The sequence below is a fragment of the Lissotriton vulgaris genome, chromosome 4_1 (assembly GCF_964263255.1).
Source record: "Lissotriton vulgaris chromosome 4_1, aLisVul1.2, whole genome shotgun sequence".
Taxonomy (NCBI): Eukaryota; Metazoa; Chordata; class Amphibia; order Caudata; family Salamandridae; genus Lissotriton; species Lissotriton vulgaris.
In genome coordinates, this window is record NC_141691.1 from 616,204,103 (window position 1) to 616,225,534 (window position 21,432).

General features: G+C 43.9%; 1 protein-coding gene across 1 annotated transcript in view; it reads left to right on the forward strand.

Annotated features, from left to right (window-relative positions):
* The window catches only part of LOC147722334 (mediator of RNA polymerase II transcription subunit 1-like), a 597,606-nt gene that overhangs the window by 507,817 nt on the left and 68,357 nt on the right, over window positions 1-21,432 (forward strand). The window contains exon 12 of the mRNA XM_086966831.1: window positions 2,985-3,109. Within this exon, the coding sequence (XP_086822957.1) occupies window positions 2,985-3,109 (125 nt within the window). The remainder of the gene's footprint in view (window positions 1-2,984; window positions 3,110-21,432) is intronic.

The following is a 21,432-nucleotide window of genomic DNA, read 5'->3' on the forward strand; positions in this document are numbered from 1 at the left end:
TAATCATCCAATCACTACTCATGTACTCATGCAATGACCCAGTCTTTAACTTATGGCAAATACAGAGGTCATGCTAATCACAGGGGTACCCCAACACATAGTGTCCCCTAGTGTGTGTAAGTGTAGTCAGTCAGTTACCCCCAGTACCCATCAGCAAAAGCTTGGGGGCACAGGAGGACTTTCTGCTCCTCTGTTGGTTCTTTCTGCACATCTCTTCTTGTTCCTGTACTTTTCTTCCTCTTTCTGGACTTCTGTTGCCTTTTTCTGCCTTGGTCTTGCTTCTTTCTGCACTTTTCTTCCTCTTTCTTCACATGTCCTACCTTTGTAGGCATATTTATAAATTAGCATCTAAAAAACCTTAGACATTCACTGAAAAAACCATAGGTTTCAGGCACGATCTAGTTAGAAATTAGCATTTAAAAAACCTTGGAAATTGACTGAAAAAAACATAAGTTTCAGGGACGTTATAGTTGGAGATTTCACTCATACTAAACCATGGAAATTCTGCCGTTCTAGTTAGTAGACCTAACTATAACTCGCGCCCCACAGTGCACTGCTGATGACGTCGCATATTACATCACTCATGACATTCACTGTAGACATTACTGATGACATCATCCACGTGATCATCTGATGCACCTCCTCATACCCTAATAAAATCTTTCATACACCCACTCTAAAATACAGACCAGCAATATCGAAACCATAGACAGACCAATAGCAGTTAGTACCTACCTGCTCAGTGATTCATATGTCTACACACACACATCCACCCATTAACCCATACAGGCACTCACACAAAGTCATTCATCTATACAGCCACTGATATATCCACTCATACACCCATATAGAAAATCACACTCTGCCACTTCCCCAAAGAGTTACTCATACACCTGGTCAGTCATGCAAAGAAACTATCACACACCCATATCCTTGCTGATACAGTCATACACACACCACCGCACTTATTTATACAGATACTAACACATACTTACTCTCTTTAATAATCACTCATAGAAACACACATTCATCCATACAGATACATTTGCAATCCCTCACTCTCACATATAGTCATTTATATACTCCAACATATACTGCTTTAAAACATATGTAGTTACTCACAAATGCACCACTGAGACATCCATTCACTCACCAACACACTCATACACACAATCACCCACCCATACAGCTGTTTCCATATGCACTCTTGAACCTATACACCCAGTGAAACAACCACTCACATATCTTTGCACAGTCTCACACTCCCCACCCACCCACAAAGAATCTCAGGCACCCATACAGATACTCCGACAACCAATAAATAACCCATATAGCCACTCATGTAGCTACTCACCAAGCCATGCAGCCGCTTACACACCAACTAACAGACTAATAAAGACATTCAAACAGTTTAGTCTCTAACCCATGCATTCAGTAAGACACATTTAATCACTCACTTATACAGTCAGTCACACACCTAGTAAATCATCCATTCACACACTCATACACCCACTCATACTTCAATACACCTTGGCATACATATATGTAAAACATATTTTTATACTTTACAGAAACAAACATTAATTGGATGATGTCATCAGTGATGTCATTTGGGATGTCATCAGTGATGTCACTGAGCATGTAATATGTGACGTCATCAGCAGTGTATTGCGGGGGCACGAGTTCTAGTTAGGTCTACTAACTATAACGGCGAATTTCTATGGTTTTGTACGATTGAAATCTCCACTAACAATAACGTCCCTGAAACCTATGGTTTTACAGTAAATTTCTAAGGTTTTTTAAATGCTAATTTCTAACTATAACATCCTTGAAACCTATGTTTTTTCAGTGAATATGAGTGTGAATAGGAGTGTGATCAAGAGTTTGAGACTCTCAAAGCGTTAACAGTGAGGATTAAAGAACTTTTGTTCACTGCATCTGAGAGCGCGTTGCTTCTTGGAGAACCTTGTATTATTCAAATGTGCTGGCGGTGGCTTTACCGGCTGAACGCGCCACCCAACTACGGGCAAGCTTCCCAGGAGGAGCCGTCTCTGTGGAAAAAATATACATATTTTTTTTCTTTTCCACATGGCCAGTAAAGTCTCACCCCTGAATTGCATTTCAAGTGCACCACCTTATTGCCTATTTGCGAAGCATCTTCAGTATCGCCACATTTCTGGGCACACCATGAGCTATTCATGCAGAGCCTTACCAAGAGGACACCATAGGACTCTGTGTGCCCTTCCCTACTTTAAACTAGCATACCACCACCGAGGCAGAGAGCTCCCAGCACTACAGTCCAGTGAAGAGAACTCCCCATATCAACAATTATCTCCCACTTGAGGAGTGAGTCAATCTCAAGATGCTCAGTCCTTGTCTTTACAGTTGTTTACAAGTTGAATCCCTTATACATGCAAGATACATTTTCTGTTCATCAAGGGGAACCTACCCCAGTGTACTGCAGTAAAAAAAAAACCTGGGTATAGCCCATTTCAATGTGTGTGTAGATCAGAACATCTCCAGAGAAGCTCTTGCGGACTCTCCGATTCTTTTCAAAAGACACTGCAGCTCTGTTCCACAAATGTCCCCAACTCAAACACCTTCCCTTGAGGCATCACACTGTACTAGTACTCTGATCCATTGTTTGTGCATCCTGTTGAAAATATAGTTCCTTTGCCCCCCATTGTTTGCCAGGTTAAATGTGTCTGCTATTCCTATGATGGTAGTTTTGTCAAGAATAATTTAATGAAACTACCAGAAGCCCATTAGTACTCAGAATGTATACATGTATTGCAGAATAAAGACTACAGTAGACTGGTAACACTCTATCATGTGAATTATCCACACCTTACTAAATGGTGACTTAAATGTGTGTTAAGAAGAATGAACAAAGAATTTTTATGCTTAATGAGCAAAAATATATACTTTGTTGTAAATTATGGAAGAACTGATTAAATTATTTCCTTTTACCTATGTATGTGAAGTAACCCTGAATTCCTGCCACTGACTGATGACCTCTGCATGGACTTGCCGGCTTGTTTTTACTTGGCATTACAGCAACCCATTCCTATAATGTTATGCCTTATTCAGAAAATACAAAATATCTCAGGTATGCAAATTTATTTGTCACAGACCGCCTTTTTTTAGGTCTTGTCTATAATGTGTCTTGTCCATAATGTCAAAAAAGCTATTGTTGACTAACCGCAGTCACTGGTTGGCTTTCTTGTCAATCTCATTTGCTTGCTTCTTATTGAATGGCTTTCTTTTCTCTTCTTGTGTTTGCCCCTTCTCTGGAGAATAGCTTCCTTATGTTATGTTATGTTATGGGGGATTTATAAAGCACACGTACATCAACAGGTCTCTTGGCACTAAGTTAGTGGCCACCACTGAATCTGCATCTAGCTATAAGCTGGAGTAAAAAGCCATGTTTTCAAACGCATGTAATTTGCAGTCTGTCTGATTGCAATAGGAATAGAGTTCCAAAGTTGAAGTCCTAGTGTGGAAAATCATGAGCCTCACATCCTTTTGCATCTGAAGCTCGGGACCACCAGTAGATTCATTTGCGCAGATCTATGGTTTCGTTTTGGGGAATATCTGTGGATCCTTGTGGATAGGTATTTGGGACGTTTATTGTGGATTGCTTGGAAGACAATATATCCTGTTTTAAACATGGATCGCTGTGCTACTGGGAGCCAATGAAGCTCTCATCAGTGGCTTTGTGTGGCAATGTCTAGGCTATTAAAAGATCATTCTTGCAGCTTGATTTTGTATTATCTGAAGTCTGTGATTTTGGATAATAGGGAGACCCGTGTAAGTTGCATTAGCATAATCAATTCTGGACAGAATTAAGGCAATAATAATTTGAGTGCTGGTCTCCCTGGTGAAAAATCTTCTAATTTTCCTGAATTTTCTAAGTTTGAAAAAGCAGGACAACGTAACCATGCTACGTGATTGCATGGATAGGTCTGTGTCAATTTTTACTGTGCTCCTGGGGTAAGGTGGGGGACCTAACTCAATTGTCCGGTAAGCAGGAGTCCAGTAATTGAATTTATTGTTGGAGATGACAATCTCTGTTTCATCAGAGTTGAATTTTAACTGGTTGCTATTCAACACTTTCTGAGGAAAAGCATGGTATTCTTGAAGAGCTCCTTGGAGTCTGAGGTCTTGTCAATTGTAAAAATTAACTGAAAATCATCCGAATAATATAGATTTTTACCTAAATTTGTTGTAAGGTATGTATCGGGGGCGGAGGTAAAGGTTTAAGAGACGGGGGGACAGTGCGGAGTCCTCTGGCAGCCCACAGTTTGTACTACCTGTATCAGAGCTTTAGGGTGCGAGACGGACTGATTGAGTTTGGTTTTTTAAGAAGGATTTCTTCCACTTTAAGGCAGTTCCCCTAAGACCTGCCACAGCCATTCTATCTGCTAAGATTTTAGGATCAACAGTATTGAATGCTGCTAACAGGTTTAGTAGGACCAGTGCTTGTGTGTATCCTTTATCAGCCTCTTCTTTTAGGTCCTCCATTACAGTTAAAATGATTGATTCAGTAGAATGAGAGGGCTGAAAACCTGCTTGCTCGGGATCTAGGAAGTTAGTCTCTTCTAAAAAGGAGCAATGTTGTTTAGCTACATGTGCCTCTAGAATTTTAGTGGGATAAGTGAGAAGCGAAAAGGGCCAAGAGTTGTCTCGCCACTGGGGGTTCACGCCAGTTTCTTTTTTAAGATGGATTATCACTGCCTCTTTGAAGGCGAGGGGTATGAGAAGTTGGCCTGTTATGTGCTGTCCACTAACTATAGTAGGCACCTTGTACCAGTCCAAACAACCCTTATTGATGATTAGGTTAAACACAACCTTTATTGAAAGCTATCCTAGTTGTAGCTATGGAGTGTAGCCTTTAGGCTAAGTCTTGAAGTAATGTAGAGCAGCTTGGTTTATCAGATTATAACCTTCTGAATGACCAGCTGAAAGGAGAACCACACAAGGAATATATAAAATATATGTATTTATTACTAAAAACTCTCGACTAACCTCTTTATGAGATTAGAGAACAAAGCACACAATATTAAATCACTAGAACGCCAGTAAATAGCACAATACACAGCAGGCTCCAGAGGGAGACCGAACCTTATAGTGAGAAAGTGGTATAACAACCACAACTTGACTAGACACAGTGCCTAGAGCACGTAGAATCACTGGGCGCGAGCTCCGTACAACTCTGTGGGAAAGTCGCTGTTGGAATTTTTAAAGATTAAGGCCACTTAAGAGAGAACTTTGAGCAAACCCTTTCAAACATAGAAGGTTCTAAGGCCAGCACCCTAGTAAGTACCGGAGTACCCATGTTACCTAACCCAGGGAAGCCGGGTGCAAAAGTGTCAAGTGATGTTGGGAATCTTCGTCGTTTTCAATGGCGTGATGCTGAAAAGTGCTGCTGCCATGAAAAGGAAAAGAGTCCTGTGTGATCCAAGCCTGGATCGGAGATGAGAAGAACCTGAAAGCAGAGGCGACAGAGTCTGGGTCACTACAGGGTGACCAGGGGCTCAGTAGACGAATGCCCAGCGATGTCAGGTGAGTTGACTCAGTGCTTGACTATGTAGCCACGGGGACCAGGAGACGACAAGGACAACCAAAGTCTGGAGGTGAGCTGTCCTACGAACGATGTTGAGTGGTGGGGGGGGGGGGGGGGGTTATCAGTGTCCGGACGGAACACCAACAAGCCTTGGCAACTGCAACCCACGCGGTCAAGGAAATCAGCTTTGGTGAGGACCAGCAAGGTCCTGGGGACTCTACAAGCAATTGAGTGTCAGGGCACATCTGGAGCAACCAGGAAAGCCACTGGAACTTCAAGGCTACCTCCACAGGGGCCCACAGGCCAACGGACCAGGGATCGCAGAGGGGCCTCAAGAGGAATCACAAAATACCAGCCCACGTAACACTCGTGGAGTGTAGGCCAGAAATCATCAGTGGAAACCCTGCTCGGGGTCAGGACTACAAGTAGCACAAAGCACAACTGCAGGGGTTGCCGGAAAGCATATGCTGCTGCAAATGTACACAGTGCACAGGGGTTCGGGTTGCACGATCCCCATGAGGGATACGGGCCTCAGAGCAGCTGAGAGCGCATATTAACCTCCGAGACTGAGGAAACCCACCTCCTGTGTTGCAGAAATCTTCTGAGTCCTCAGGAGCCTCATAGATACAAACCGGTCAGATGCATCTTGGTGCCTGCTTAGCAGGGGAGTAACTCCTTTGCTCCAAGGAAGATTCTTCAGTCATCCAGCATCGTGCAGATCGTCAAAGTACTTGGTTTCTGTAGCAGAGTTTAGGCAAGGTAAAATCTAAAGTCCTGTAGTCAGGGGTTCCTACTTTATACCCAATGAAGGAGTGGCACAAACTCTGAGGACCCACCTATGTATGGGAGGGTCAGGACAGAGGGGTGGCAACAACCATGTCCTTTGTCTAGTTTAGTGCCAGAGCAGGAGCAAATCGCTCCTGCAACCGGTTTCAGCTGGACTATGCACAGGGACACCAAATGTGCCCCTTGTGCAGACATCAAAGCACTCTGAGAGTGTACCCACTCAGCCCCTGTACACTAAAGCCTGGCTGGGAGGTTGGTACACCTCCCTGTGACAGGAAGCCTATTGTCAAGCCTTCCCCTGCTCAAGCTTGACTCAGCAGCAGGAGGGCATGCTCGTGTTTGTGGCTGGCAGCCATTTACTGGTGGGGAGGTATGATTCCAAGGTGTTTTACACCAAACACGACATGTTTCCTTGCAGTCGTCTTAAAGTTAGCATTTATCGCGAGGTTATAATGCACTTAAGAGTATATGGTTGGCTGCATTACAGAACTACCTCGGAGAATAGATTCTGAATGCTGCAGAGGGGCCCTGCTCATGCAGGGGCACCCTCTCACTTAAAACCCAGCACCCTGCCTTCAGAATTCATAAGGCCTGCCATAGGGTGACAGATAGGTTTATATGTGCAGTGATATAAGGTGGATATAGTGAACCCAGATCTAAGTAAGGGGTGCTGCAATGCCTTACACAGGCTGCTGTAGCAGACCTGGGGTGTCAGTTTGAGTGGTCTCTCAGGGGAGGCACAATACATGCTGCAGCCCATGGGAGGCCTCCGGGGTACCTATAACCTGGGTACATAGTATACCATGTACTAGGGACTTATAAGGGTACCCCAGAATCCAATCTGGAGTGTACCTAAAGTACAGGCAATCAATTTAGAGGAGAAAGCAACTAAGCTGGTGTCCTGGATAGCAGGATTCCGGCCAGTCTAAGCCGAAAACAGTGAAACATCAGCAAAAAGTGGGACTAACTATAAGAAGCAAATCCTACTCTCCTACAAGGGGAACATCTCCTTGCATGAGGGTTAGGTTCAATAAAGAGAGAGTGCTTTCTGGGAAGGAGGTAAACATAGATTTTTGTATGTGTTGGGACAAATATCTTTAGGAGAGCCTGATTTAACTTTATTTAGTAATTCTGTGAGCCGTTCTTTGTTTTTGCATGGGAAGGTAGAAATTGTAGAAGGGTTAATATCTTCCTGTGTTTTTCATATCCTGCAGGCTAGGGACAATGGATTCTTGTATTTCCTTTTTTTATCTAAAAAGAAAATATTTAGATCAATGCACCATTTCTGAGAGGGAATGATAGGAGGTGTTACTCGGTAGGGGTTAGATAAGTCCCTTACTCTATTAAAGATGTCTTTTACTTTGTCGGAGTTTATAACTTTGTTAGTGGAGAAGGATTTCTTTGCTTTGCCTCTAAGATTGCTTTTTTATAGGCTGTCAAGCTCTGAGTAAATATTTCCTTAGTTACTGGCGAGTATATTCTACGCCATTTTCGTTCTACCTGGCGCATTCTTAGTTTAGCTAATTTTAACTCACAGCAAAACCATTTAGATGCTTCATGTCGTCGAGCGCAACTGGGTTGAATTAGCAAAGGGGGATGTGTATAACTTGCCTTCAATTGCCAATTAGAGATCTATTGTTCATAGTTGTCAACGTTGTCTGTCAAGGAAGGCAAATTGAGTGTTAAGTTATTATGAAAGGAGTTCAAATTTGTGCGATTCCAATTTCTGGTCATAATTTTGGGGGCGAGCCAGGGGTTTGGGTAAAATAATGTTACTTAATGAAAAGTTGATTAAGTGATGGTCTGACCAGTTGCACGGGTGAATGGAAAGAGAGATTAATGGACCGAACCTGATCAAGTGTTTGTCCCTTGATATATGGGTACATGTATATGTTGTTCAAGATTCAAAATCTGTAGCATTTCAGTTAATTCCCTTGAGCCCTGGACCCCCTTTTCTTCATTTGCCCAATAGTTCAAATCTCCAACTATTAAAATGTTTGTGTAATCCACAGTGAGTGAGGCGATCCTATTTGCTAAGATTTTTGGGAAACTCTAACATTGCTATTGGCGGTCTAGAGATAAGTACACACATCAATGCAGAGGTGGGAGAATCCAGCATTATCGTTAACTGGTGTAAACCTTAGTGGAGAGATGGTGGTGAAAGACAGGCACTCTTTAATGGCTGCTGCCACACCACCCCCTCTTTTTCCAGAGGGTCTGTTTGTCTGCAAAAGGTAATAGTGTTCTGGTAGTGCCATCTTTTGACTTGTATATATCAACTTCTTAAATTCCAGGAACTACTTTGTTCCCTCCTCTGCCTCCCCTCTCCTGCTCTATAATGACTCGGCAGTGGGCTTGAGAAGAATGAGCAAGTATGCAGAGTGAAGGCACCAATGTGGTGTATGCTTGCAGACAGCTGCTGCATTGAGTTGTCAAGTTGCATCATATAACATGATGCAAACTTAAGTGTTCTATACTTTTAGAGGGGTTGGTGCCTCTTTTGCTAATGCTGGTTCATTATAAAAGCATCCGACATTGGCAAAGCCAAAAGCAGCAGCCACAAAGAATTGACAAAGGTCAAAATTGGCTTAGGAAGTTCTTAGTTTAGTTGTTGCTATTATATAATTCAAACGTTGAAAAATGCAGAATCCTGCATCACAAGCTAAGAAGTAGAACAAAAAGGTTTTGTTAAGATTAACCAGTTTGAGCATAGGAAGGATATTCCTAGCTCACAAGACAGAAGGCCTCACGTTTGTAAAAGAAAAGGAGCACAATATAATGAAATATTGCTATGCTATTTAAGATAATAAGTCAATTGTCAATTTAGCGAAAAAGTTTGAGACCTCTTTAACTTGGGCGTGTAGGGGAGTTGGAAAACTGGGTTTGCATCTAAAAGAAAATATAAGAAATAATTGATAACAGGTGGTGTCTATAGATTAATACACCCCAAGTTTGCACGCAGGAAAATGTTTACCAATTCTGAATTCCACCAACTAGGAATGGTATAAAGATATAGCTGACCTACCTACACCGGTAAGTAGTACTGCCTTTGCCCTTTGTGAGATAGGATAGAGAGGCAATGTATCGCTTCCACAGATTCTGGAAAAGGGTTATGGATGGCATTATACCATATGATTAGATCCCTTGAAATTAACATGGCCTCACTCTTCTGTAGCTAGGGTTGCCACCAGGCCGGTTTTATACTAGCATGATAGGTATTTTATTGTCCCTACCAGTACAAAAATTAGAAAATTACAAATCCCTTATTTTTTCTCCTTGTGAGTGCATACTTCAAATAGTAAATGTTAGAAGAACACTATTTACAGTGTTCTACACCTGCCCTAACCACCCAATTGATTTAAAGTAAACAAAGACCGAGAGGGCATGCTAAAAATGAATAAAGATTATTTCATATTAAGTTCTACTTAAGACTTATTACCGGGCCTTTTGTAGAATCTTAAAATGTGAACAGATGGAAAATAAAGGAGGAAACCCTATCTGTGGCCGTACATTATCCTAGAAATCTGCACTGCATTGCCCTAACTAAACTAATTTCCCATAACCACATCCAATCCGAATTGGGTATGTTCAAATGGCCCACAGATGCAATACTCTTTTACCATTTATTATCCAGTCATTGGCTGTTGGTATATAACATGTACAGTATGCTCAAGGAGATGTGCCATGAAGATCCCAGGGTTCAAAATCTATGCCTGGCATCAGTGAAACGTGTGCCTGTAAAACGTCACAATATACGTAGGTGTGTTTGTTTATTCTTCATGTGTTAGCTTTACAAATACACACGTTATGTTAGTAGGTGCTGCTGGTGGGAGTTCCTTTGGTCCCACCCTGGATAAAATCAATCCATAAGTCTGCAATGGATCCATTGGGGCTACTTAACAGGGACAGGCATGGTGTCGTTGATTTTAGCCAAGGGACCAAATTCAGACTCAGTGGTTCTCCTTAAAAATACACCACTCAAAGTGTATGATGAATATTAATGGTAATGTGGGCCTGATTTTATTGCTGTTGATATCATTGATGTGAAGAAGCCTCCAAGTTTTGTCATGTGAGGTATCCATATCTGACGTGTTTGTTTCTTTGGCACTGCTTACTTTATCACTGAACAATATGCCTTTTATGCAAGGCCCATAGCTAGCTCATGTGAGTCTTAACAAATTATGACATTTTGGGACTGTTACCATTTGAGCCATACACAGTGCATATGATCACTTTCTCATTAACAGATGGGGTATTGAGGAGCACAGCTTCTTGAAATCACATGTGAATTTTGTTTTTATACCGGCGTGAAGCGCCACTAAAGTCTTTCCATTATTACCTTGACTGTTCAATTAAATATAGCCTCATTTTCAGGTTGGCATAGCCAAGTTAGAACTGCAGATTTAGTGGCCAGCTTTCTATCATAGCTCATTGCATTGTTATCTCCAGGCCCACGTACAGGGATCACAGAACACTTTTTCATAGAATATCTTCTTAAGTGTAGATGTTCGACTTTCTTCAGGAAGGTCTGCAGAAACACTTAAGAAAGAACTGAATGGGTAGCCTGTAAAACAGGCTACATTGGAGAAATACTTCAGATTGCATTTACAAAAGGGTTAAAATACACCTGAGTATGAATAATTTTTAAGTGACAATATCATAAACAGATTAAATCTCTTTCACAAACCTTTTTTTTGTAAAGGTAGTAGTTGAAGGCTAGGAGGACAGTGTAGCCCCATAGGGTGACATTATGTGAGTTTTAAACCCGTGTATGCTCCATTAAGGACTCAGAGACCACCAATATTCAATTTTGCCTAGCAGGTGGCAGTTTCCGCTCAGTTCTATGTTTTTCGGCACATGTTGACAGGATCCCGGAGCATCGAGCTTGGCCTTTTGGGCTTTTTTTTCTTCAAAATTCCCTAGTGGAGTTTTTTTTGTTTTGTTTCACTCAACGTCTTTCATCATCCTCTCAAGGTTTTAAGCTTTTTCTGATGGAATTTTTAGGCATTCTCTTCAGAATTAAGCCTTTTCTGTTTCATAAGTCCCCTGCCTGTGGGAGAAAGTAGGCCAAATCAGACCCTCGCAACGTTTGCATTGTCTGCCTTCCACCTACACATGCTCCTGAGCAGTGCTAACACAGTAAGGCGTTTTCTCTCCGTACCCTGAGGGGAGAGAGAAAATTTGCCTTCATGGCATAGAAGAATGACACGGGCAGCAAATCCAGTCTCCAGGTGAGGCCTCAAAGCGAGGAGATAGTCCTCTACCAGGTCTCTTACATTTGCCTCTGAGGACAGTGGAAGGTCCAAAAAGAGTGCCAGTCAGAAAGCTACATGTTTCCCAGACGAAGTAGAAGAATTCGACATTGAGACCATGTACAGCACCGACTGCTCGCCATCCACAACTGAATCACTGTTGAGGAAGAGACGCAGATCAACATCTAGGCAAGATAGACATGAGCTGTTGATGCGCTCTGCAAGATTGACGTTAAGGAGCGTTTTGACTTTGAGGCAAGGAGAGCCACTGACACCGAGGAGTGGTTAGGTGTCTAAGGAGATAATCGTCGAGGAGAAGATCAACGTCAAGTCGTCAATATCAAAATCCATCTCGACGTCGAGGACTCAAGAAAAGATGAGAAAGAGAATGCAAATCTATTCCTCACTAGATTGAGTACTCGAGGGCCTACTCTCCTTTCTCCCGGATAGTACTACCAGATTCTCCATCTCCTCCTCTACTACCTCCAATGCTGCCACCTCCTCCCTCTCTGGCTTCTCGCCTACCAGCGCCAACACCTCCTGCAGCACCGCCATGGCCTAGATAGCGCTACAGAATGTGCCATAAAGTCACGTCATCACAGGCGACATTCGAGACATTCTTCTAGCCGCTCTAACGATCACAGCCATACATGGATGACAGTCCAGAACTCTGTCGTCATCCAGACATCAAACTAGGCACACAACATCTTTGTCTATGTCTAATGGACGATACTCTCCTACAGCATCTGATTCTGCACCCCCTCACATCTTTCCAGTGGGTGATATTACCACATTTTAGGAGGTTCTGGTTACAAGAGCTACAAAGCTGATCCTTTGGATGCTGGTACCTACAACTACCACATCGGTTATCTTCCAAACTCTACACCACCAGTCCACCTCATGACTTCTGCTTCCATTGGTTTCCAGTCTTTTGGAACCAGCAATGGAACTTTTTCTGACCCTGCCCTCTACCAAAGCAGCTCCTTCGAGGCTACAGAAAAAATATAGACCTCCTGAGCAGGATCCTCTTTTTTTCCCATTGAATCAACCTCCTGATTCCGTGGTCATTCTGTGAGCCAAGAAACAGCATGCTGCAACACCAGCTTCTTCAGTCCCTCCTGATAAGGAGAGCAAAAAACTGGACTCCATGGGCTGCAAGACTTGTAACACAGCCCCTGCTTCTATGAAAGCAGCAAGTGCTACGGCCCACCTGGGTAGATACGATAAAGCGCTCTGGGGCTGTATCCAACAATTGGCATATGATTGTCATGGTCACAGCTCGGGAACCGGGGTGCGGGGGTCATAGGGTAGCCCTTCCTTTCTCACTCCTGACCCGCATGTGTGTGGCTGTGTCTGAGGAGCATAGGGGGCCAGTGAAGGGTGCAGGACGCACCAAAAATGACAACTCTCAGAATCCCCTGGGAATATGAGCAAGAAACTGAATCTGCCATTGTCTTCCGATTCGCCACCATAAAGCCCTTCCCCTTTTAATGGTTGGGCTTGACAATCTCGCCATTGATTTCCAAAGCATCGGAGTGGTGGAAGTTACTTCTCACTGGAACTCCCGCCGGCATTTTCGTATTTCCTCGTTCCACTGCTACCCTAATCAGCGGGTCACTTGGACCGGAGAGGGCTGCAGAGAGCCTCGGACAAAGAGCCTTTCCAGGTACTTCGGAGCATGACAGGGGACGGAAGCACTGGAGCGCTCCCCCTGCTTCTGGGACTCCGTTTTTTATTACTATTATTTAGTTCTTTGTTCCTGGTAGGAGATCTCGCTTAGCCAGGAGTGAGCTCGAGCGCTGTGAATTTCAACAGCTGTTTTGGTCGCTCTATTTCCTTGACAGTAATTTTGGGCGCACTAACTTCCTGGCGCTTTTCCGCATCAGAGCATTATATTGTTTTACAGCTGTGTTGTACAACTGCAATCAGGCCTGATATATATTACGAGACATTATTTGAGTTCCCCGCGACCTTATCTGTCTTCCGTGGTAGCGTGGAACTGTCAGGAACTTTTTGGCTTTTTCTTATGCATGCTACCATTGGGTGTTCTGAGAACTGAAGAGAGAACCAGGAATCCAAGGTTTCTAATGTTCTGTTGTGATGTAAGTGGTCTTCTAGAAGAGAGTATATGATATATGAACCTTCCCCCATTCGCCTGGTTAACTCAGGGTTTCTTGTCATTTTTTGATATATAGTTGTTCTACAAGGGGAATCTTCTGCAGCGGTACTGACTCCTTGACCAGACTTAGAGCCAGAAGCTCCCATCTAGACAGAGTTTTATTTTCTCCACTTCCCTTTTCCCCAGGGTGCTTTCTCGCATAGTAGTGTGTGTGTACACTCTGTGGGGGTTATTGCCCAGGGGAGGAGAGTGGCTTCTTGCCTCTCCATCGTCCCTGCTGGCAAACTTCTGAGGTTAGTGGCCTTTTTATGGTTTTGATGCTACGAACATCGCAACAATGATCTTCTAGGGACAAAAGAGAAGGTTTTCTAGAGACTGTAAATTAAGGTCTTAAGGTTTTTAATTAATATTCTGCGCCACAGCAGACACCTCTTAGCAGCATAGGAGTATATTGCAGTGACATCGCCTTAAGGCGGCATTCCTGGCTCTATCTCACATTGTTGAAACCAGAACCACAATAAAGGATTTAAATTTCCTTTCTTGGGTTCTACCCTCTTTGTCATCCACACTGATGATGAGATAGTGAAAATGAAAGCTGGAATGGAGACACTTAAAGCGATCAGCCTGGAAATACCTAAGGATCAAAGGTGCTCCTTCAGGCATTACCAATGTCAGTATTGCTCTCAAAGGTTTCAAATCCTTCATTGGTGTCAGTCATTACCAGCCACAACAACAGCGGCCATATCAACAACCGCAGCAGCAACAACAACTCTGGGGGTGATCTTCCCAGTAGCCCACTGAAAGGGGTAAGCCTCCATACCCTGAATCTTCACTTCCCCCTCTTTCATTACCCACTCCGGTACGGTGAAGCATCACTCATATTCGAGTGGCAAAAAATAACAAAAGAGTCTTGGATTATAATTATTGTTCAAATAGTTATGCTCTCAGATTTACCAGACCTCATTCAACCATTCCATCAAAACCATTTAACCATGATCTGCATACGCTTCAAGAGGAAGTCAACATCTTACACAGAAGCGTGTGGTTGAGGTCGTTCCACTCAAACAATGGGGCACAGGCATCTACTCCAGATATTTTCTGATGAAGAAAAAAGACAATGATGAATACAGACCCATTCTGGACTTAAAAATAGCCAAAAAATGGATTTGGTGAGAGAAGTTTTGAATGCTGGCATTACATCAAATCTGTCCACAACTACACCAGGGGGACTGGCTTTGCTCCATAGACCTTCAGGACCATATTTCCATGTGCCCATCGCCCAGAAGCATTACAAGTTCCTGAGGTTTTTATTGGGGCAATACCATTACCAATACAAGTCCTTCCTTTTGGCCTCAAGTCAGCACCATGTCGAAGTGCATGGCAGTAGTTGTGTCTATCTCAGGAGCCACTAAATATTCTTCTATCCCTATTTAGAGATTGGTTAATCAAGTTGTGAACTTCTCAAGAAGCCCAACAACAGTTCAACTGGGCATGCAAATGTGTGTTTTTCGAGGAGAGGTTTTCATCCAATCCGTCAGAAATTTCGCTCTCTTATGGAAGCATCGTATCCCACGGTGAGGTCAGTGTCCTCCCTTCTTGACTCCAGGGCCTCATGTATTTTCCTCACTTCAAATGCAAGCCTCCACATGCGTCCCTCTCAGGAATGTCTTGAGGACAATGGGACCAAGCAACATGCAACTGGGAAGACAAGATCATTCTCCCCCTTCATTTAAAGAATCTCTGGCATAGGGGTGCTGTCAACCAATTTCCTTAAAGGGATGTCTACCACAACAGGTTCCCTCTCAATTAATAGTAACAGATGCGTCATTACTGGGGTGGGGAGCCCACATAAATCATCGCCAAATTCAAGGCCCATGGTCTCCGAAGGAGGTGTCATATCACATCATTCTCCTCTGGCTCCGAGCAGTCCACCTGGCTCTGAAAGCATTTCACTTACCTTTCAAGACCAACTCCCTGCTTGTTCAAATGGACATCACAACTGCCATGTGTTACCTTAACAAGCAGGGGGGACAAGGTCCAGACCTTTTTCCCCACAAAGCCCAGACAATTTGGAAAGGGCTCCTAGCCAGAAAACTGTGAATCATGACAACCCTCCTCGCAGGTGTACAAAATGTGCAAGCAGACGCCCTCAGCAAGGGTCTTGAGGAAAATGATAAAGGGGTGCTTCATGATGGTGTCGTGCAAGACATCTTCCAGCTGAGGGGCTATCCTTAATGCATACATTGACCTTTTTGCTACTGCAGGAAACAAAAAATGCCCAAAAAAGTCAAGAAAGACCCTTTGACACAGTCTCACACGCTCGCAGCCAGACTCCAGGATGCCGGTATACGAGGAACCGTCCTCGACTGGATCCGCTCCTTTCTCTCCGGCAGAACCCAAAGGATCAGACTCCCTCCCTTCCTCTCTGAACCCATTGAGATCAGTTATGGAGTACCCCAAGGATCCTCGCTCAGCCCCACGCTCTTCAACATCTACATGGCCCCCCTCACCGCCATCATCAGACAGCATGTGCTCAGCATAGTATCCTACGCCGACTACACCCAGCTCATCCTTTCCCTCACGAAAAATCACAAAGAAACCAGACTCTGCTTCCAGGAAGGAATGAAGGATGTTGCAGCCTGGATGAACAGCTGCCTGAAGCTCAACTCAGAGAAGACAGAGGTCCTCGTCCTTGGACCCTCCTCCACCACCTGGGACAACACCTGGTGGCCTTCCACCTTCGGAAACTCACCCACTCCAACATGCCACACCTAAAACCTCGGCATCGTCCTAGACTCCTCCCTCACCATGACCCGCCAGATCAATGCTGTCACCTCCACCTGCTTCAACTCCCTCTGCATCATCTGCAAAACCTTCAAGTGGATCCCCCCGAATGCAGAAAGACAGTCACCCATGCACTCATAACTAGCAGACTGGACTACAGCAACGCCCTCTGCGCCGGAATCGACAGATTCCTGCTACACAAGCTCCAAACCATCCAGAACACCACGGGCAGACTAGTCCTCGGAACCCCACGACACGAGCACATGACCCAGCACCTATGAGACCTCCACTGGTTCCTCGTCGAGAAGAGTAACCGTCAAGCTACTCACCCACGCCTACAAATCACTCCTCAACATCGGACCCAAATACCTAAGCGAGAGAGTATCCTTCCACGTACCTAAAAGAAGCCTCCACTCCACCGACCTGGCAGAGACCCCACGCATCCTTCGAACCAGAGCAGGCGGAAGAGCCTTCTCCTACATCGCAGCTAAGGCCTGGAACGAGCTTCCAGTCAACATTAGACGCTCCCCTTCTCTGCACACCTTCAGGAAGTACCTCAAGACCAGGCTCTGTAACTGATCCGGAGCTGCATTCCTCCCGCCCCCAGCGCCTTGAGACCCTCACGGGTGAGTAGCGCACTCTATAAATCCCTGATTGATTTATTTAGTGAAGAGATCACCTCAAGATACTCTCAACCGAGGACTATGGGGAATGTCCTGTGGATAGACGGGTCAGGCAAATTTCTTTCCTCCTTTCCAACAAGAACTCTGATCCTGGCAGTCCTCCTCTACCTGTCCCACTCGAGAACCAGACTTATCATGATGGCCCGAGAGTAGTCACGTCAGTGGTGGTTCCTCGACCTTCTTCACCTGTCACAGAATCCACATCTCAAGATGCCATGCCATCCAGGCCTGCTAACAAAGTTTGGAGGCCAAATGGTGAACACCAATCACTCCTCTTTGAATTTGGCGGCATGGCAACTGAGCTAGTACAGTATGCTCACTTAACTCTTCCACTAGACTGCATTGAAATCCTTAAGGAGGCTAAACGGCCTTCCATCCGTTCAGCAGATGTCAGAGATTTTGCATCTGGTGTTCCTCCAAGAAGGTATATCCTTCTACTTGCCAAGAAGATATCATCCTTCTCTATCTTCTCCATTTGGCAAAATCTACTTGCAATTTTCTTCCATATGAGTCCACTTGGCTGCTCTCACTGCCTATAAGAAATCTCTTACAATTATCTTAGGACATATTTGGTTCAAATTAACTCAACCGTTTTATGTCCGTCCTTTCATACTTGTTTTTAATGGAGCTAAAACTATCCCTTTATTAAAAGGAATTCTCGATATTTGGGAATAGTCATAACTCCTTTTAATCATCACCTTTTCACTATATGGTACTAATTCACGTACCCACATCAAGGACCCAATGAAAATGACTGGCTACTGACTTCTGTTGGTACCTGAGGGTTCTCTTTTCACAGTGTTTACGAACTCACCTTTAATTGTGTTTTTGAAGCCGTTTTGGTTGTGATAATTGATTCTGTTTATCCACTTCCTTTTTTGTGCTTCCAGGTTACTCTTTTGCTGTTTATTCTATAAGAAATCTCCTTCACAAACCTCTTTTTTCAAAAGCCCAGTAATTAAGGATTTTCTTGAAGGTCTAAAGAAGATTTTTGCCTCCTATTATGCGCCCTTCCCCTCCATGGGAACCAAACATTGTCCTTTCATGTGTTATGCAGACCCCTTTCAAACTTATTCATAAGGTGTCCCTACTGTATCTCTCCTGGAAAGCGGGTTTCCCTGTAGCAATTACATCAACTCATACGGTTAGTGAAATTCATGCGTTATACTCTCAAGAGCCTTACACTGTCTTCCACTCTAACAAAGTAGTTATGAGGACCCACCCCAAATTTGTTCCCAAACAGGTCTTTGACTTTCATATCAATCAAAAAATTTAATTACCAACTTTCTTTCAGCACCCCTCAAATTCCGCTGAAAGAGTTCTTTATTACCTGGATATGAGGCGAGTCTTGAAGTTCCATCTAAACAAGACTCGTGACATACGTAGATCGGACTAGTTGTTTATAAATGATGGCCCGGTCCGCACTGATTTAGCCACTTCCAAGCAATCCATCTCACGATGACTAGTGTCTTGCATTCTCCTATGCCATCAAAAAGCCAACTAGCCAACAAGTCTGTATCACCAAGAGCTAAGGCCCTCCCTATCAGAGGCAAAGACGCTACTGCCCTAATCATGAGAAATATCCCTATAGCGGAGATCTGCAAAGCTGCTACATGGAGATCTGTTCACACATTCACCAAGCTTTGCTGCTTGGATTTCAATGCCCAAACAGACGCTCCCTCAGAAATGTATATGCTTTATTTAAACCCATTGTCTTTCCTGTTGTTTTCGATCGCTATTGGTGGGAATGGACTTGATATTCTATTCAAACGCTTATGACTATCAATGAAAGTAAGCTACAAGAGGAGAATTTGTTTCCTACTTGTAACTTTAGTTCTCACGTAGGGGAATCTCCATTTCAAGTCCTAAGTGACCTACCCGCCTGCCCAGTGGATAGAAGAGAGGATAATTTTTCTGGTTTTTTTTGCTATCACTGTCATATATTCTTCACAATGAACTGAGGCAACTGCCACCTGCTAGGCATGATGGGATTCTGGTGGCCTCGGAGTCCTTAAAACAGCAGACACGGTTTTAAAACTGAATGGCAGCCTATTGCGCTACACTGTCCTTCTACCCTCCATCTTCACCTTCTACCTAAACAAAAAAATTAGGTTCTGAAAGAGATTTAAGCGGTTTATTTTACTTTAGAATTATCCGTACTCTGGGCTGGGGGTATTTTAACCCTTTTGTACATGCAATCAGAAGTATTTCTCTAATGTAGCCTGTTTTCTAGACTCCACATTCTGTAGTTTGAGTTTTTCTGCAGGCCTTCCTGAAAAAAAGGTAAATGTCTATACTGAAGATATTCTATGAAGAATTGCTCCAGGATCCCTGTACATGTGCTGAACTATTGATACGTTTAAGACTTTAATAGAGATTCCCCTACAAAAGAACTGGAGTTACAGGTAAGAAACTAATCCTTACCTAGCACCATATGTACCTTTTAAGCTTTTCACTTGCACATGTATTACAGCGCTACAATGTTGCCTTCTTTGACAGTGGTGTTTCTTCAGTAGACGTCTGGGGATCATGGGGGATTCCCACCAAGCCCAGGCTGTCCCTGCAAAGTTCTATTTTCGCAACTGTGAACTTTCTATCCAGCATCAAAGCCAGCACCCTGTATCTCCCAGGTGCCAGGTCCACATCTCTGCTTGCCAGATATCTGCAGGCCACTGCGGGAATCCAGACCTTGCACCGCTGGTGGCCCTCAATGTTTTGAAGCAGATAAGAATCAAGGCAGTGAGTGCAGTGTCTGGGTACACAAATTTAAAACCATTCGATTAGGTTGACACCTGTGTACATATCTAGTGCATAGTTACTTAGGCTGTGGTGAGGCTCCTGCAAATACCTGTGACCTAGGAATAATAGCTACTTCCACATATATGAAACACCAAAGAATCAACACAACCAGCAATTTTCCAAGTGACAGCAGCAGGACTTTCAGAAAGCTGACATGGAATATCACCTATGTGAGAAATTTGTCAGAGCTTGTAGTCTCTTTCACTCATTCCACATATACTGTCCTCTCAGTTAGTTAAGCACCTGCTCCAAAGAGCTTCATGTAACGTACATGTCATACATGTTTTAACTGTACCTGTTCCTTTTCAGTGAGTAATGAGAGCTTGTGAACTCTCCCCTACTGGATCTGTTCTGCATGGAGTGGAAGGTTGTGCTTGCTGACATCCGAGTGAGAGGGAAATAGACTTTGCCACTCCTCTGCTGTGCCTGATGTTTGAGGAAGCAAAACTTGCACTCCTGGTGTGTCTCTCTCCTGTGATACAAAAGCCTGCACTGCTGCTGCCCTATACATACCTGGCCTCTGTAGGAGGGAAGCTTGCATTGTTTCTGCCCAAGGTGTACCTGTTCTATGAAGTGGCATTTCCTAGGCCTGGGTGAAATTTAAATTAAGCTGGTGTAATTAATGTAGATTCTGGAATTACACATAATGCCTGTTATGAGAAATTACCCAAATTACGCAATTATGCATAAATATGTCACATTCACTGTAAATGAAAAACATTTATCACAATTGGCACAGTTGATAGTATTTTGAGGTACAAATTTACCACATATGCAGTGCTTTAAATGGGCCGGCACTCACTGGTACTGAGTACCGGCATTTCCGTAATTTTGGGTCCTCAGTATCGGCACTTTTTTGTAGCACAGGGAGAGTACCGGTACCCTCATCGACGGCAGGCTCAGGTTAGGCACCTCCTCCAGGGCAGGGCAGGGCTTCCGAGCAGCTTGCAAGTAAATGAGCCATGAAGTAGCCGCCCTTTTGCAGAGTTGCTGCTGAAGATTAGAAGCGCCCATTTCATTGTTCCCAAACTGCAGGGGTTTGAGTGGGCGCTCGTCACACAGTGATTAACAGGGCAGGGTCTCTAGACCGACCCTGCTCTGTCAATACGTTGTGCAGTGATTAAAGTGCCAAACTTGGGTGTGTTGCAAGGGAAGCGTTGTGATTCTGGCCTCCGGTAATGTGCTTTGCAGGGGGTTGATTCACCCTTCATTAAACCCTGCTGTGTTGCCTGAATTAAGTCAGGCAGCACAGTAAGAGAATCCTTCAAACTGTTCTCTGTCCCTCGTATCTTGAGAGGGCCGGTGTGAAGATGAGCATTCACAGCAAAGTGTAAATGTTAGTGCTCACCCGATCCTCTCTCTAAACCGGGACATTTGATCATTTTTGCAATAAGTGTCGGACACCTGGACATTTCCCGAAAAATCGGGACTGTCCTAGCAATT